At 41.0% G+C, this 19,877-nt stretch overlaps 1 protein-coding gene across 4 annotated transcripts in view; it reads right to left on the reverse strand.

Moving 5' to 3' along the window:
- The window catches only part of LOC126417544 (caspase-1-like), a 270,319-nt gene that overhangs the window by 38,849 nt on the left and 211,593 nt on the right, over positions 1-19,877 (reverse strand). For all 4 annotated transcript variants that reach the window (XM_050085127.1, XM_050085130.1, XM_050085128.1 and 1 more), the window contains exon 3: positions 11,001-11,287. In XM_050085127.1, the coding sequence (XP_049941084.1) occupies positions 11,001-11,287 (287 nt within the window). The remainder of the gene's footprint in view (positions 1-11,000; positions 11,288-19,877) is intronic.

The raw sequence follows: 19,877 nt of genomic DNA on the forward strand, positions 1-19,877 counted from the left end.
GAGGGATAGAGAAACAATTAAAATCGCTCAAAAGAGGTAAGGCCGCTGGACCCGATGGCATACTAGTTAGATTTTACACAGAGTACGCCAAGGAACTTGCCCCTCTTCTTGCAGCGGTGGACCGAAGGTCTCTAGAACAGCGTAGCGTTCCAAAAGATTGGAAAAGGCCACTGGTCATCCCCGTTTTCAAGATGGAACGTGGAATAGATGTGCAGAACTATAGACCTATATCTCCAACGTCGACAGCTGTAGAATTTTGGAATAATGACTTTTCTGGAGACTAGAAATCTACTCTGTAGTAATCAGCATGGGTTTCGAAAAAGACCATCGTGTGAAACCCAGCTCGCGCTATTCGTCCACGAGACTCAGAGGGCCATAGAAACGGGTTCCCAGGTTGTTGTTGTTGTTGTGGTCTTCAGTCCTGAGACTGGTTTGATGCAGCTCTCCATGCTACTCTATCCTGTGCAAGCTTCTTCATCTCCCAGTACCTACTGCAACCTACGTCCTTCTGAATCTGCTTAGTGTATTCATCCTTTGGTCTCCCTCTATCATTTTTACCCTCCACAATGCCCTCCAATGCTAAATTTGTGATCCGTTGATGCCTCAGAACATGTCCTACCAACCGGTCCCTTCTTTTTGTCAAGTTGTGCCACAAACTCCCCTTCTCTCCAATTCTGTTCAATACCTCCTCATTAGTTATGTGATCTACCAATCTAATCTTCAGCATTCTTCTGTAGTACCACATTTTGAAAGCTTCTATTCTCTTCTTGTCCAAATTATTTATCGTCCATGTTTCCCTTCCATACATGCCTACACTCCATACAAATTCGTTCAGAAACGACTTCCTGACACTTAAATCTATACTCGATGTTAACAAATTTCTCTTCTTCAGAAACGCTTTTCTTGCCATTGCCAGTGTACATTTTATATCTTCTCTACTTCGACCATCATCAGTTTTTTGCTCCCCAAATAGCAAAACTCCTTTACTACTTTAAGTGTCTCATTTCCTAATCTAATTAGCATCACACGACTTAATTCAACTACATTCTGTGATCCTCGTTTTGCTTTTGTTGATGTTCATCTTGTATCCTCCTTTCAAGACACTGTCCATTCCGTTCAACAGCTCTTCCATGTCCTTTGCTGTCCTTCTCCGTGGATTTTAATACCTACTCCGCATTTTTCTTTTGTTTCCTTTACTGCTTGCTCAATATACAGATTGAATAACATCGGGGAGAGGCTACAACCCTGTCTCACTCCCTTCTCAACTGCTGCTTCCCTTTCATGTCCCGGTAGATGCCGTGTTCCTAGACTTCCGCAAGGCGTTCGATACGGTTCCTCACAGTCGTTTAATGAACAAAGTAAGAGCGTATGGACGATCAGACCAATTGTGTGATTGGATTGAAGAGTTCCTAGATAACAGAAAGCAGCATGTCATTCTCAATGGAGAGAAGTCTTCCGAAGTAAGAGTGATTTCAGGTGTGCCGCAGAGGATCTGCAACAACTTGACGCATGGTACAGGGAATGGCAATTGAATCTCAATGTAGACAAGTGTAATGTGGCGAATACATAGAGAGAAAGATCTCTTATCATTTAGCTACAACATAGCAGGTCAACAACTTGAAGCAGTTAATTCCTTAAATTATCTGAGAGTACGCATTAGGAGTGATTTAAAATTGAATGATCATATAAAGTTGATCGTCGGTAAAGCAGATGCCAGACTGAGATTCATTGGAAGAATCCTAAGGAAATGCAATCCGAAAACAAAGGAAGTAGGTTACAATACGCTTGTTCGCCCACTGCTTGAATACTGCTCAGCAGTGTGGGATGCGTACCAGATAGTATTGATAGAAGAGATAGAGAAGATCCAACGGAGAGCAGTGCGCTTCGTTACAGGATTATTTAGTAGTTACGAAAGCGTTACGGAGATGATAGATAAACTCCAGTGGAAGACTCTGCAGGAGAGACGCGTACTAGCTCGGTACAGGCTTTTGTTGAAGTTTCGAGAACATACCTTGACCGAGGAGTCAAGCAGTATATTGCTCCCTCTTACGTATATCTCTGAAAGAGGCCATGAGGATAAAATCAGAGAGATTAGAGCCCACACGGAAGCATACCGACAATCCTTCTTTCCACGAACAATACGAGACTGGAATAGAAGGGAGAACCGATAGAGGTACTCAAGTTACCCTCCGCCACACACCGTCAGATGGCTTGCGGAGTATGGATGTAGATGTAGAAGAGAATTCTTTGAAGAAAGAAGCTACTGTCCTGGTGTTGCAACACACCGAACGGGAGAATTCCATGTGTATTCTGCAGTTCCGCTGGTTTTCTGCTGGTGAAGTGGCTCATGATGTGGCTGGAAGTTGTTTCCACACAAAGTGTGAACAATCGTAGGCTGACTTATTCCAGAGGCACTCGCAGTTTCTCTGGAGCTCACTTGTGAGTCATGAGAAACAGCTGCAAGATAACCTATTTCGTGCATTCGTCCTACTGGAGGTTTGCTTTTTATCTTCTGCATGGAGTATCAGTGTCCTTCTAATAATAACTGTTTGCACATTGCTCGACGCCATCTGTTGGGATACCTTTTAGCTCTTCGTGGACCTTCCGCATTATCCATAGAAAAGTGGCCGCGTTATCGGCGTGGCGTCCTAACGCCGTTTGCCGCCAGATGCTGATGCGTGCTTTTATGGGGCCAGCAGCACCCAGGGACGTCGCATGCCTCTGAGGAGCTGTCTTCAGCCACTTTATGAATTATACTGAATGTGAGATGTTGTCGTTAACACTGCACTTATGATACCATGATGGATGAGGAACAGGTTCTTCATACCTGCTGCTCAGTCAACGTTCCTGTGACACCACGTTGACGAATTACGGCCAATATATCGGAATATTCTGAAGGTGGCAGGGGTAAAATACAGGGAGCGAAAGGCTATTTACAATTTGTACAGAAACCAGATGGCAGTTTTAAGAGTCGAGGTGGCGTGAAAGGGAAGCAGTGGTTGGGAAGGGAGTGAGACAGGGTTGTAGCCTCATCCCGATGCTATTCAATCTGAATATTGAGCAAGCAGTAAAGGAAACAAAAGAAAAGTTCGGAGTAGGTATTAAAATCCATGGAGAAGAAATAAAAACTTTGAGGTTCACCGATGACATTGTAATTCTGTCAGCGACAGCAAAGGACTTGGAAGAGCAGTTGAATGGAATGGACAGTGTCTTGAAAGGAGGGTATAAGATGAACATCAACAAAAGCAAAACGAGGATAATGGAATGTAGTTGAATTAAGTCGGGTGATGCAGAGGGAATCAGATTAGGAAATGAGACACTTAAAGTAGTAAAGGAGTTTTGCTATTTGGGGAGCAAAATAGCTGATGATGGTCGAAGTAGAGAGGATATAAAATTTAGATTGGCAATGGCAAGGAAACCGTTTCTGAAGAAGAGAAATTTGTTAACATCGAGTATAGATTTAAGTGTCAGGAAGTCGTTTCTGAAAGTATTTGTATGGAATGTAGCCATGTATGGAAGTGAAACATGGACGATAAATAGTTTGGACAAGAAGAGAATAGAAGCTTTTGAAATGTGGTGCTACAGAAGAATGCTGAAGATTAGATGGGTAGATCACATAACTAATGAGGAGGTATTGAATAGAATTGGGAAGAAGAGGAGTTTGTGGCACTACTTGACAAAAAGAAGGGACCGGTTGGTAGGACATGTTCTGAGTCATCAAGGGATCACAAATTTAGCATTGGAGGGGAGCGTGGAGAGTAAAAATCGTAGAGGGAAACCGAGAGATCAAAACATTAAGCAGATTCAGAAGGATGTAGGCTGCAGTAGGTACTGGAAGATGAAGAAGCTTGCACAGGATAGAGTAGCATGGAGAGCTGCATCAGACCAGTCTCAGGACTGAGGACCACAACAACAACATACCTGGACCATCCTGACTTGTAATAACTGCTGTCAGAAGCGACCAGTGAAACTGAGCTGCGTCTTGGGCCAGCATACAACATCAATGGAGCAGTGGGGTCAGTGGCTGTTCTATCTTCAAATATTGTGCGATGTTGGTTAGATTGGATTGGAGGACTGGGTTTACAGTAAATTATGAGAGTTACTGAGGGCATTGTCTTGGACAGTTCAGAGGAAATGCACGAGACTTACGCAGACATGCGCCCTGTTCCATGTACGAAATGTAATTTACTTGTGTTAGTGCCCCCTGTACTCAGTCATCACCTGTAATGCGCTTCAAGTGCAGAAGGTATGGGCATTACGCCAGGAGCGTGACGAGTGTACAGGTGCAAAAATCAGGGCATGCCAAGAATTGTTACAGTAGTGCTAAGGTTAAGAGTCCCTGTGTTTGTCCTATTGCGGTTGTATCAGTGGTTTAGATACAGTATGTATAAATCAAAGGCACAGGTGGTTACCAGTCAGGAACCTATTGAAGTATAGTCATGACTATACCAAGTAGTTCAAATGAGAGCAGATGAAACATATCTGCAGTTGGATGCTTTGTAGGAGGAGGGTTTCCGTCCAGCTTATCGGTGCCCATACTAGATGATAGTGCTGTTAGCCTAGTTAATCCTTTCCTGGACAGGATAGGAGACGATGCATTAGTATTAGTGAAAATCTGTTGACAGTCTCAAAGCTACGGTTCTTGGGCTGATGAACAATTGTTATGAAGGGCCAAACTATGTTTAAGAGGGGATGTGTAAACTTATGCGATGTACCACGAGGAACTGAGAAACGCTCAGACGTTTCATGTTCTAAGGGACGTTCATTACAGCAGCATAGAAGAAAGAATAACTTTACGCACCAGTGTAATCAGTTAAATGGTATGTCACAGAAGCCGGGCGAATCTATCAACAGTTTTACTGAGAGAATAAGAAGACTCAGTATTAATACCTGTAAGATGGATCTGAGCACTATGGGACTTAACATCTGAGGTCATCAGTCCCCTAGGACTTAGAACTACTTAAACCTAACTAACCTAAGGACATCACACGCATCCATGCCCGAGGCAGGATTCGAACCTGCGACCGTAGCGGTCAGACTCAAGCGCATAGAACCGCTCGGCTACAACGGCCCTCCCTGTGAGTTAAAGGAGAGTTACAACACAAATAAGATCCTTCTACAAGAAGCAGCGCACAGGGTATTAGATGCATTGCCACCCATTGTGTCAAGGAAGGTAAGAACAGAATCTCTGAAAGAATTAGGTGGAGCCATTGGCACAGCAACGGATTTAGAAGAAACAGATGGCTAATCAATCATTTTTTTCCGTTGACCTCAAATGCTACCATTGTAGAGTATCGGGCCACATACAATGGCATTGAAACTTCCTGGCAGATTGAAACTGTGTGCCCGACCGAGACTCGAACTCGGGACCTTTGCCTTTCGCGGGCAAGTGCTCTACCATCTGAGCTACCGAAGCACAACTCACGCCCGGTACTCACAGCTTTACTTCTGCCAGTATCTCTTCATATCAGCGCACACTCCGCTGCAGAATGAAAATGTCATTCTGGATACAATGAGATTGTCTTTATCCACAATGTAGAAAATGTGGGAAAGCTGGACATTAAGAACAAGACTGTAGAAAAATATGAAGGATAACAGAACGTTAGTAAACAGAAATAGCCAACCATTAAATGAGAATGGAAGGCCCAAGTCCACTAGGCAGCACTCTCAGTGAATGTTAGCAGAGTATTTGATGGAAGGGAAGCACAAATGCCTATCATACACAGTGGTGTACATGTCTGTATTAAGTTTGCACCCCATAGGAAAGAGGTTATTAAACCCTTCACAGTATAGATTATGTAGAATAGAGGGTAATGACGTGCATTCGGTGGGATTGGCAGTATTAGGTTTTCAGGCGGGAACAAAGCCACTTTGGAAGAATGTGGAGGTTACATATAATGCAGATGTCAGTTACAGCATATCCTTCATTGGGTTTTCTGTATAAGCACCACGCTAAAACTACTCTCTATGAAACATAGTTCTGTCTGGGGAAAGTGTTGTCAGTGACATACTGCTTCAAGTCTCATCTTTCCAGTATAATGAACCGATAGAACTACGTGAAAAAGCACAAGTGATCAGTTCATATGATAGCATACAACAAGGTACAGGGAACTACTACAGATGAAAGTAGTAACAGATCTACCAGTAAATGTGCTATTGTAGTTGAATCACTGTTCGAAAATAATGAACTGGATAAAACACAAAAGCATTTTACTTGTACAGGAGGTAGACAGTAAGCAGATAGTGCACTTCAGCATTGATGATTTCGTGAATGAAGACACAGAGTTACCTATAGCATTGTTGGTCACCGGTTTAGATGTTCTAGATGAAGATGATCTAGACAGGATGAATTTGAAGCCTACCTATAAGATAACCATCGGCGTAACTGCATTATGTGAGAAGGTGAAACATTTAAAGGTAACGAAAAGAGTACCACCTACAGTGACGCAACACAGAATACCAACTGGTGTGAATCACTGGTGTAGTCTGCGACGCATCACATAATGATGGAGCCTATTAACCAGCAACTGTGTAGTGGCAACATTGAGGAAACTACAGTTCATGAGGTGATCTTGTAGTGGTAGTACCAAAAGAGAAAAGAGAGTGAATGAAACGAAGGAGCAGAGGTTTATCTGTGACTATAGATGCCTCAATAGTCTTCAATTACAGACATATACCCAATCCTGAATATAACAGAAATACTGGACAATTTGTGGCATTGTACGTATATTTTCACTATAGATCTAAGGAGTGGATATCATTAGCTGAAAACAGCATTGAACCTTGAGGTCATTACCAGTGTCGGCATATGCTGTTTAACATGAAGTACGCACTAGCCACATTCCAGCGTTTGATGGATGGAGTGTGGAGTGGATTAAATTTAAAGTACTGTATCGTTTATCTGGACGAGATCCTTGTGATTGCTAGAGATACAGAGGGGCGTGTACGCTGGTGTTAAAGGGAATATGATCAGCAAACATAAACCTTAGCACAGAAAAGTGTTAGTTGGCACTGCAGGAAGTAAATTACTTAGCACATGTAGTATTATGAAAAGGATAAGTTGCTGCTCACCATAGAGTGGAGATGTTGAGTCGCAAACAGGCACAACAAAAACCACTAAACAAGCAAGCTTTCGGCCAAACGGCCTTCTTCTGCTGAAGTGCACAACGAACACAAATATACACACACACACACACACACACACACACACACACACACACACACACACACACACATTCACACAAACACCTCGGTGGCCAGAGACAGTGGTCATGTGTGTATGTGTGTGTGTTTGTGAGTTGTGTGTGTGTGTGTGTGTGTGTGTGTGTGTGTGTGTGTGTGTGTGTGCGTGTTTGTGTGCGTATTTCGTCTATTTCAGAAGAAGGCCTTTTGGCCGAAAACTTACTTGTTTAGCGGTCTTTTTGATGCGTGTGTCTGCAACTCAGCATCTCCACTATAAGGCGAGTAGCAATTTATCCTTTACATAATACTGTCATTATTCTATCCTGGATTTTCCATTTTTAGGAATTTTTATTTTGAAAGCAGAAAGTGGAGAGGAAAGAGGGCATTTCGTGGTAGGCTTAGCCCACATGCTTCTCGCTAACTGACGTTGCAGATTTGTCGGAAAGCCTTCTTCTGGGGTAAGAATATGGTAACAGATAATGGAGTGAATGTAAGCAAAGTAAAGAAGCCTTCAGAGACGGTGGAGATTATTCTTACCATGAAAATAGCAGTACCGGTATTCAGCTGTAGCACAAACTCTTTCACGTGATACAAGAAAGCTTTTCATCTAACCTTAGTCACAAATATTTAAAATACGAGACTTTACTGTGTGACCACCATGGGACAACACATTTCAGCTCTTACAAGAGTGAAGAGCATTGCTTTTTGTTGCAGTTCGACGTTAATTTACTCTCTGGAAGCCACCTGCTAATGTTATTTACTAACCTCTTAGATAGCTCTACATCTACATCCACACGATTACTGTGCAATTCACAATTAAGTGTCTGGCAGGAGGTTCATCGAACCACCATTAAGCTACTTCTCTGCTGTTCTATTCTATAACAGTGCGCGAGAAAAATGAATAGTTAAATCTTTCGGTGCGACCTCTGATTTCTCTTATTTTATTATGATGATCACTTCTTCCTACTTAGGTGGGCACCAACAAAATATTTTCACACATTGAGGAGAAAGGTGGTTATTGAAATTTCGTCAGAAGTTCCTGCCTCAGCGAAAAACGCCTTTGTTTTAATGACCACCATTCCAATTCGTGTATCATATCCGTGACACTCTCTCCCCTGTTTCGTGGTAATACAAAATGATCTGCTCTTCTTTAACTTTTTCGATGTCCTCAATCAATCACATCTGACGCGGATCCCACACCACACAGCAGCACTCCAGAAGAGGGCGACAAGCGTAGTGTAAGCAGCTTAGATCTTTTACATACTGTTCCCCATCTAACAATTGTGTCATCTGCAAAGGGAAAGTGTTTCGAACCATCTCTCAGGTTCAGTAGTAGATCATTCATACAATTATTTTAAGAAAACGGACTGTAACAGAACCTGTGGCAACTTTCCACTTTACATATTCAAACTTATTCCCTACTTGTTAAACTGGAGGAGAACTTTCTGCTTCTTTCTTCTTCCCAGATCTGAGCTATTGCCGAAGTTTTTCCGTTATCCTATGATATTCCAATTTATGCAAAATTGTTTCACTACAAAGGCCTTTGTTAAATCAAAGACAATAACTTCTGTCCTCCTGTGCTGCCCTAGTAATGCCTCACACTCAAAACAACAAATTCCTTTTCCTGTGAATGCTAATTCCTCGAAGGTAAACTTCCAGTCTGCCAATAAATTACGTGTCCTGAGATGTGACATTCGTCCCTTACACGTCGTGTCTCAAAACTTTCGAAAACACTGGATTCAAGGATTTTATTTCATAATTGTCTACATTATCTCTCTCTCCTTTTTTATGTAGTCGTTTCACTAACGATGCCATTTAACGCTCATACTCTGCCGGCGAAGGTGAAGCTCTTCATTTCCAACATAAAAGAAATCAACATTTGTCTTGAAACTGTTATGATCACTTTTAAAATTATCACTGTCAAGATACGTAAATTTTTATTTTTAAATATTTAACGTCTCAATAATGAGATCGACAGGAAGTGCAAAATGGCTAAGCAGGAATGGCTAGAGGACAAATGTAAGGATGTAGAGACTTATCTCACTAGTGGTAAGATAGATACTGCCTACAGGAAAATTAAAGAGACCTTTGGAGAAAAGAGAACCACTTGTATGAATATCAAGACCTCAGATGGAAACCCAGTTCTAAGCAAAGAAGGGAAAGCAGAAAGGTGGAAGGAGTATATAGAGGGTCTATACAAGGACGATGTATTTGAGGACAATATTATGGAAATGGAAGAGGATGTAGACGAAGATGAAATGGGAGATACGATACTGCGTGAAGAGTTTGACAGAGCACTGAAAGACCTGAGTCGAAACAAGGCCCCGGGAGTAGATAACATTCCATTAGAACTACTGATAGCGTTGGGAGAGCCAATCCTGACAAAACTCTACCATCTGGTGGGCAAGATGTATGAGACAGGCGAAATACCCTCAGACTTCAAGAAGAATATAATAATTCAAATCCCAAAGAAAGCAGGTGTTGAGAGATGTGAAAATTACCAAACTATCAGTTTAATAAGTCACGGCTGCAAAATACTAACGCGAATTCTTTACAGACGAATGGAAAAACTAGTAGAAGCCGACCTCGGGGAAGATCAGTTTGGATTCCGTAGAAGTGTTGGAACACGTGAGGCAATACTGACCCCACGACTTATCTTGGAAGCTAGATTAAGGAAAGGCAAACCTACGTTTCTAGCATTTGTAGACTTAGAAAAAGCTTTTGACAATGTTGACTGGAATACTCTCTTTCAGATTCTGAAGGTAGCAGGGGTAAAATACAGGGAACGAAAAGCTATTTACAATTTGTACAGAAACCAAATGGCAGTTATAAGAGTTGAGGGGCATGAAAGGGAAGCAGTGGTTGGGAAGGGAGTGAGACAGGGTTGGAGCCTCTCCCCAATGTTATTCAACCTGTATATTGAGCAAGCAGTGAAGGAAACAAAAGAAAAATTCGAAGTAGGTACTAAAATGCATGGAGAAGAAATAAAAACCTTGAGGTTCGCAGATGACATTGTAATTCTGTCAGAGAAAGCAAAGGACTTGGAAGAGCAGGTGAACGGACTGGATAGCGTCTTGAAAGGAGGGTATAAGAAGAACATCAACAAAAGCAAAACGAGGATAATGGAATGTAGTCGAATTAAGTCGGGAGTCGGTGAGGGTATTAGATTAGGAAATGAGACACTTAAAGTAGTAAAGGAGTTTTGCTATTTGGGGAGCAAAATAACTGATGATGGTCGAAGTAGAGAGGATATAAAATGTTGACTGGCAATAGCAAGGAAAGAGTTTCTGAAGAAGAGAAATTTGTTAACATCGATTATAGATTTAAGTGTCAGGAAGTCGTTTCTGAAAGTATTTGTATGGAGTGTAGCCATGTATGGAAGTGAAACATGGACGATAAATAGTTTGGAAAGGAAGAGAATAGAAGCTTTCGAAATGTGGTGCTACGGAAGAATGCTGAAGATTAGATGGGTAGATCATATAACTAATGAGGAGGTATTGAATAGGATTAGGGAGAGAAGAAGTTTGTGGCACCACTTGACAAGAAGAAGGGACCGGTTGGTAGGACATGTGTTGAGGCATCAATGGATCACCAATGTAGCATTGGAGGGCAGCGTGGAGGGTAAAAATCGTAGAGGGAGACCAAGAGATGAATACACCAAGCAGATTCAGAAGGATGTAGGTTGCAGTAGGTACTGGGAGATGAAGAAGCTTGCACAGGATAGAGTAGCATGGAGAGCTGCATCAAACCAGTCTCAGGACTGAAGACCACAACAACAACAACAAATATTTAAGATGTTTCTGAAGATGTTTACTTACCTTCTGCCAGTATCTCCTTTATTTCCTGGTAACGCTTATTGTCGAAAGGTTTGACTTTGAAGCCGAGTTTGCTAAAAGTCTTCAAGACTGCGTCTTTGTCTCGGCTGGTTCCTTCCCTTCTCGGCGGCCTGTACAACTCGTCGTTTTTGTACTCACGGATGTCGAACTCATAATGGTTGAAGACGAGAGCCAAACCACGCTTAGTATTGCGCATGAAGTACTCCTCGTCGTCTTTCGAGACGCCAGGGTTCGGCAGCGCTTGCATCATTCGTGAAGGTTTGGAAATTCTGCAACCAATTGGGTGTCATTCAGTGTCTGTACATTGTAGAGCAAAGTAACTTGATCTTTTTAGAAATCCATTCAAATAAAAATAACGCAGATGTGTATTTAATGATGAAGTTGTCTGGCTACTTATTTACGAATGCCAAAAAATTAGTGTGAGACTCATCACTGACGAAAATAACGTCGAATTCAGAGTTTCATGTTTGTTACTAATGTTGATATGAGGCGTACAAATCAAGCAGCATCTCTTATAGCATCAACAGCCTCATGCTGGAGATTAAATCTTGTTGCAAGATGTTCACCCCATCACATCACATGCACTTTTTCCAACACCTGTTACTGAAATTATCCATTTTGTTGTCTTAATTCATGTACTACAGTGTTGACCAAGATCTTAAAGCTGAAAGCGGTCATGCTGCATCATCAGTCACATACACATATTTAAAAAATGCATGGCCTCTAGATGCTATTGAGGCGTAGCGGCGTATAACGATCCTGCCTTGGAGGCAGTTAAGTGAGAGATGTGTCTCAGAGCTGGATTGTGACAGATGGTGACACGAGACTGGACGCGCACTTAGTTCATGTATCAGCCGATAGAGGACAGTATTGGATAGGGGGACTGTGATTTTAGTTTCGATTGTGCCCAGTAGAGTGCACTAAAGTAATAGAATGTTTTTTATAAAATTGTTCTAGTATTTTCATAAAGTGTTATTATGTCTTTTTGTGTATGTAAAATGTTATAAATGTGTTTTAGCAGTATGAATGATGCGTTAGTGTGGTTTACGGTTAATATAAATATAGTTGTTTAACGAGTTATGTAGTAGGATTTAGTGTGGGAACATTTCGAAGAAGTATGGATATGAACAAAGGGGATTTTTGTAGAATAGATTTGTAAAGTAAGTTTATGGTAAAGGGAAAGTTAATTCAGGTATAAATAACAACAGTAAATAACTTTATGCATAAGCAAAACTTCAGCATATTAGATAATTACGTCGGTAAGAAGTTCAGTCGTGAGGTTTACTATTTTGCGATTGGTTATGGGTGAAAAGCGTGGACTGACGTGGGAGAGTGTTGTTTTGCTATTGGCTGTTAAGTAAACTGACCAATGGTAAAGCAGTATTCTTCGCGCGCATTTCTCTGCTGATAGAGAAGACCTAGAGTATTCTAGACAAGAGTGGAAGCGTAGCCATGAAAGAGATCGGAGGTGTGCAGTAGTAGTTCCGATGGAAATGATAAGTTGCCGGATCTAGCAGTGTTTCATACATCAGAAGTGTTAGAAAGTGACGGCGTAATTATTCCGATGTATGTGTAGAAATTTCGGAATTTTTAAGTGAATTTTGTGACGAGAAAAGACATATATTCCGCGTGGCGTATTGATCAGGTTGGTGGCTAAAAACTGTGACTGCTTTTTGAACCGACAGACTTAATATTTGGCGAGCATTATGAATCAAAAACAATCAGGATTTTTGTAGCTATTACGTTTTCGGGAAATGCAACGCCATAAACTTGCTAACGTGAGTGAAAGGGGTTGTGAGTGACTGTGTTAAGACTAGCACAGGCTTGGCAGTGATACTTGTTCACCTAAGTTTCAGAATATATTAATTGAGGACAAAATTTCCAACCTTTCATTTCGTGTTTCTCCCGAAACGTAGATTAGTGACTTTAATTGCAGCCTGGTTCACGTCGAAGTACAGTAGGTTTCACTCGGCTTCCCTACTGATGATCTGCTGACACAATGTTCACAGGTAGGTGCAGGTCCGTCGTAAAGGGACGGAAAGAACCGCGCCGCCGCACTATGTCATCAATTATCAGGCTGACAGCGTAGCAAACATGTGCACTGTCATGAATGAGATAGTCACTGACAATAGCAAAACAGCGTGATGTTCCAAGGAAGTGAGCAACACGTGAAGATTGATACCTGTGATGTGTGCCAGTGGTAGCTTTGAATTTCGTTCTGAGCAACAGACCAATTCTCAGCAAATTCGAAATGAAGAATTAATGTATAAGTATTCTGGGATGTGGCTGATTTTACTTCTCCTATGATCTGTCTCTGAATCCCCATTACGTACTCCTGAAACCATCATTTATCTTGCGGCTCTTGACATATACATATAAATGTCAGGTCCATCTCTGTGTGCTATTTTTCTGCGACACTACTTATGGCGAAAGAAACAAGTTTCCAATTAGTGCAGTAAATAAATGTGCATACTTCTTTCACTGCCTAGCATTTTACTCATGTTGGTAGTAAGGAGTAGAATTCTGTGAGACCAATTTTCAAATTTGGGTTCTCCTTTTTTTATTAGGAGATATGCTTTTCTGAATCATCTTGTCATATGTATTTTTACCTTTTTAACTTCTTCACCATTTTCACTAACAGAGATAACATATGCCTGGTTACGACCTCGCCTGTTGTAATCTTTGTCATCACTTAGGTAATATTCCAGAGCAACAGTAAACATTTCGTCTTGCAACGGATTCCCACAGTCAGAATATGGGCATGCCCAAATACCTTTCTCGTTCTTTATTTTACAAGCTTTTGAAATCAAATAATGTGAGGAAGTGGCTATCTATTTCTGTATCTACTGCTTAGAGTAGATGCCTGATATCAGTGTTAGTAACAGTACCTTCTCAGTACAAGTGGCTTCTGGGACAGAGGTATTTAGGTTTTGAAACCACACATCACATTTCGTGCACATATCACTATCTTCAGGGTCTGCACCAAGTGCATCTACATTATACACTTCAGAAAGTTTTGAAAATGTTGCCTGTTCAAAGTTGTTTCACTTTCTTCCACTTTTCTTTTTACATACCGTGTTCTTCTTGTGCATCTTACCTTTCCTGGACCTTTAAGGAGGGATATCGTTGGAGCTAGAGTAGAAACGTTAACATTCAACACATCAACAACTTCACACCCAGAAATATAAACATCTGCAATGTCTTCTTCAGTTTCACATTTGGGTGATGGGGGTCGTTCAGGTGAGTCGTCACTGAATTTCTTCTTGTGATGAGTGTAGCAATTCCTGCACAATTGATGTAATGATAATACTGTTACTTGAGGACCAAGATATTTCTGCAATACCTCTGACACATTTCCAACAATTGTGAAGTGTTTTTCACTTTCTTAAACACCACCTTTCTGTGTCTTTTTTCATAGCCGACACATCTCACTCTTTCACTACCGTATTTTCTCACTGACACTGTATCCAACAAAAAGTTCAAAACAAACACAAAACTCAATGCATAACGATTCATGTGCAAGTTCTCAATCATTTGTTATAAACAGAAGAGCGCTGGAAACAGTGTTACCAACATGCATATTTTACACCAGAAATTCAGTGTTGCGAATTATGCAGAATATTGAAAATTTTTTAACACTTTACAGAGAAAAATATTGCCCACTGGTTTGCATTGACTACTAACATATTAACCAAATAATATTTAGCGTAATTCTCAAAAGTTTTCGGATGTGGATTTTCTAGTGAATAATTCGTAAAAACTCGTAAAAATGCAATTTTTTACATTTTTAGTAATAAATATTTACATAATACAGACAGATGGAGCAGGAAAGATACTGTTTATAATTACATCAGTAGTATCTGGTAATATATCAGAAAAGTTAGCGTTCTGTGAATTTCTAAATTAGAAGAAAAAGTTTTTTAATTGGAAAAATAATTTAAATTTCGTTTTTCGTCTTAAATTTGTAAGTTAAAGGAACCCTTTAGGTGTATGGGTTAAATAAATTTCAACACACTAACAGGGAGCTTTATAGCAAAACATCTGCCATGTCCCCAGTACTTTTGGTTCATTAGTTATTTTTTTTTTTTTGTTCTCTACTGTTTGAAGAGTAATTTACAAAATAAACATTCTTCAAAAGGCCATAACATTTACGAAAATTAAGACAAAACGAATATATTTTATTTTTTAACACTTAACGATATAGAGGTCTAATATATATTTTTTCAGAGAAATTCATGACCATGAGTTGACATGAGCTGTATGATTTGAGATGAAATCACCCAGATGTGGATCCATCTATGAGGAACTGCTTGGAGAGTGTGCAGCGAACAGACTTGAATCGCAGGGAAGTGCCATTGCAGAGGGTACTGAAGGCATCAAAATCAACTAAACTGCCTAGGATCGATGTACTGGAACCATTAAATCATATACCAGCAAGAAATTGATTTGTATTAACAATGATAAATCATTTTCCTCGGTATGTTGTCAGTGACACCAGCACAAGCAATGGCTAACAACTGGATAATCGAGTTTGGAGATCCAAGTAGACTGACCTCAACCATGGCACGAATTTCATGTTGGTCTTTTTGAAGGAGCTGCGTTGGTTGTTGCATGTGAAGAAGTTAAGAATGAGTCCTCTTCATCCAAAGGCTAAGGACAGAATGTAGTGGGTTCATAGAACAATCAGAAAAATGCTGGTCCTATGTGATGCCACATCACAGCGATTTGATTTGGATACATATCTTAGGTTCGTGTATAACTGAAAAGTACACGCGAATACTCGGTTATCCCCATATGATTTGATGCACGGGCGGTAGCATCATCATTCGATTTCATAAACACGAAGAATAAAATACAAGAAGAATGAGAACGAGTACAGAAGACGAATTAGAAGGCTTGAGAGAAGCAGAAGGAATCAGTGAAACATATGGCAATTCACTGCAGTTTAAATTAGGGCACTGGGTGATGTTATACGCCCCTCACAGGCTGAAGAAGAGGATGAAGAAGTTCATCACAAGGTATCAGGTGGTGAAGGCTACTTCACGAGTCAACCTAAAGCATTAGTTAACGAGAAGAAGGGTATTTTGAACATCTACGACCTTTTCGAAATAGTCTGAACTCAGTTCCAAGAATTTTTATGGCAGAGTCAGAGAATAACATGAGGAGAAGGAATAAGAGGAAGAGACAAGAAAATGTGGTTGAGCCTATGCAAGAAGTACCATATATATTAAGATCAAGGATATGAGGGGTGTTTGTTACAGATTTCGTTTCTTATATTTATATATTACCTCGTATATAGGATTGTAGTGAATTACTTATTTTAACACAAATACTTTTTTCGTTATTTTTGTTATATTTAATGGGATTTCTAGCAGCAGTTGCCTTCTGAGGGGGGTGTAAGAGTGACATTAGCCCCTGTTGCATTTCATCATATTTACTAGGCATCAGTGGCGCTGAAGGTGATTTTTAATGGAAGGGAAATGCGGAATAACGTGAGAACTTTGGGAAAAGTACTCAACTGACTTTGGCAAGGGGTGCTGAATCGGGTGTAGTAAGCTGCATACATCCTATGAGCAACTACGGGAACAAATAAGATGGGTAGTGGAAGTTGTGGCACGTACACATGGAAGAGGGGACGGTGGGATGCTGTGGGCAAAATCTAGAAAACGGTTTTTGAGATGGTATGGCTTCATTTACACAGCTTGAGGCTCCAGTGAATGGGCACCACTGTTGTGGCCCAGCTGTGGGGATCCAACGGACGTCCAACATGACTCGGGAGTTTGGCGATGGGTCCGCACTGGTGGCCAGCCCTATTACTGCTCGCATTGAGGTTGACCCTCACCAGTGGCCGAGTGGGAGGTCGCCTTGTGGCGTGGCAGGCAGTGAAAGACTCCCCAGGGGGCGGAAAGTAAGGACTCCCTGGTTAATCTGACGACCAGGTTACAGGTGCTGTCTGTGACTGACACTGTCGCTCAGCCAGATGCAGTCACCTGTCCTTTTCCAGAGGAAACCTCTCAGCCTGCAAGACCCAGGCAGTCACAGGGGGTGGGATTATTGATAGTTGGGAGTTCCAATGTTAGGTGCGTTATGGGGTCCATCAGATAAATGGCTGCTAAGGAGTGGAAAAAAAACCAGTGTGAACTCTGTGTGCGTACCGGGTGGAGTCAATCCAGATGTGGAATGGATCCTTCCAGATGCCACGAAGATCACAGGATGCAGCCACCTGCAGGTGGTGGCTCACGTCGGTACCAATGATCAGAAGAGATTGTCTCTGGTTTCGAGTGGCTATCAGAAGTAATAAAGGCTGCCAGTCTTGCTTGCGAGATGAAAGCAGATCTCTCCATTTGTGACATAGTTGAGAGGGCCGATTGTGGACCTCTCGTACTGAGCCAAGTGGAAGGTCTGACTCAGAGGCGCAGATGGTTCTGTCATCGTGTAGGCTGCACATTCCTCGATTTGCGCCGAAGGGTGGTGGGGTTTCGGGTTCTTCTAAATAAGTCAGTAGTCCATTACACGCAGGAGGTGGCTACACGTGTAACGGGGGTTAGTGGCGTGGACTTGACGGTTTCTTAGGCTAGAGGGTCTGGGGGAAATATAGAAAGGCTTCAGTCTCAATGGGTGCAAGTCGAACGCAGGAAGAACTTAGATCTAGGAACAATCGGTATAACAGTTGTAAATTGTCTTAACTGCTCTCGGAAAGTGCCAGAGCTCCGAACGCTAATAGAAAGCACTGGTGCTCATTTCGTTATAGGCTCTGAAAGCTGGCTAAGTCCGGAGATAAGTTAAGCCGAAATTTTTGCGAGGGACCTAATGGTGTTCAGAAAGGCTAGGCTAAAAACAGCAGTGGCGTCTTTGGTCCTTTTAGAAGGAGTTTATCTTGTAGCGAAATGGAAGTAGATAGTTCCTGTGAGTTCGTATAGGTAGAGGTCATTCCTTTCATCCGGAATAAAATAATAATTGGATCCTTTCACCGACCTCCCAAATCAAATGATACAATTGTTGAAAGGTTGAAAGAAAACTAGATTCTAATTTCAAACACATACCCGACCTATTCAATCAAAGTTGATGGTGACTTCAAATTTTCCCTCGATATGTTGTCGAAAATACATGTTTAAATCCACAGATACGCATTTTGTGCTAAACGTATTGTCTGAAAATTATTTCGAACAATTAGTTCATGAACCTACTGGAACAGAAAACAGATGTGAAAACACACTTGACCACTTAGCAACAAACAGTCCTGAGCTAATGAGCATCAAAGTGAGTAATGCGATTCGTGAACACGGGTTTGCCGTAGCGACACTGAAAATCATAACTCTCAAATCCTCCAAAAATAAACTAAAAATATATTTATTCAAAAAAGCAGACAAAAATTCGCTTGACGCCTTCCTGAGAGACAATCTTCACTCCTTCTAAATTAACTATGTAAGTGTAGAGCAGACGTGACTTAGATTCAGAGGAACAGTGTCGACAGCAATTGAGAGAGTTGTACGAAATAAATTAAGAATAGACGGAGCTGATTCCCCGTGGTACACAAAACAGGCCAGAACACTGTTTCAGAAACAACGAAAACAGTATGTCAAATGTAGACGAACGCAAAATACTCAAGATTGGCATCTTTTACAGAAGCTCGCAATTTAGAGCAGATTTCAATGCGAGATGCTTATAACAGTTTCCACAACGAAACTATCTCTCGAAACATGGCACAAAATCCAAAGAGACTGTGTTCATATGTAAAGTATTCTAGCAGCAAGACACAATCAATGCCATGTCTGCGTGATAGCAACGGAAATACTATCGATAGCAGTGCTACTAAAGCAGAGTTACTGAACACAGACTTCTGACATTGCTTCACCAAAATAGACGAAGTAAATATTTCCCAATTCGAATCAAGAACAGCTGGCAACATGAGTAACTCAGAAGTAGATATCTTCGAAGTAGTGCAGCAACTTACATCACTTAATAAAAGCAAGTATTCCTATCCAGACTGTATACTAATTATGCTTCTTTCAGACTACGCTGATTCAATAGCTCCGTACTTAACACTCGTATACAACCTCTCGCTCGTAGAAAGATTCGTACCCAAAGACTGGAAAGTTGCACAGGTCACACCAACATTCAAGAAAAGCAATAGGAGTAATCCACTAAATTGCAGATCCACATCATTAACATCGATATGCATCAGGATTTTGGAACATGTATTGTGATCAAAAATTATGAATTACCTCGAGGAAACAGTCAAGCGAGACACAGTCAACACGGATTTAGAAACAACTTTCTTGTGAAACACCACTAGCTCTTTACTCACACGAAGTATTGAATGCTACTGACAAGGGATTTCAAATTGTTCGTGATTTCCTGTCAAAGAGGCTACAGTTCGTAGTAATGGATGGAAAGTTATCAAGTACCAGAGAAGTGATTTTTGGCGTTCCTCAACGTAGTGTCATAGGCTTCTGCTGTTCCTTATCTATACAAACAATTTAGGAGACAATCTGAACAGCAGTCTTAGGTTGTTTGCAGATGACACTGTCGTGTATTGTCTAATAAAGTCATCAAGAGATTCAAACAAACTGCAAAACAATTTAGAAAAGTTATCTGTATGGTGTGAAAATTGGCAGTTGAGCCCAATAATGAAAATTGTGAGGTCATCCACGTGAGTACTAAAAGAAATCCGCTTAACTTCGGTTACACGATAAATCATTTAAATATGAAGGCCGTAAAAGCAACTGAATATCTAAGAATTGCAATTGCGAACAACTTAAATTGGAAAGAACACACAGAAAATGTGGGGAAAGCGAACCAAACACTGTATTTTATTGGCAGAACACTTGGAAGATGCAACAGATGTACTAAAGAGAG

Source organism: Schistocerca serialis, chromosome 1, assembly GCF_023864345.2.
Source record: "Schistocerca serialis cubense isolate TAMUIC-IGC-003099 chromosome 1, iqSchSeri2.2, whole genome shotgun sequence".
Taxonomy (NCBI): Eukaryota; Metazoa; Arthropoda; class Insecta; order Orthoptera; family Acrididae; genus Schistocerca; species Schistocerca serialis.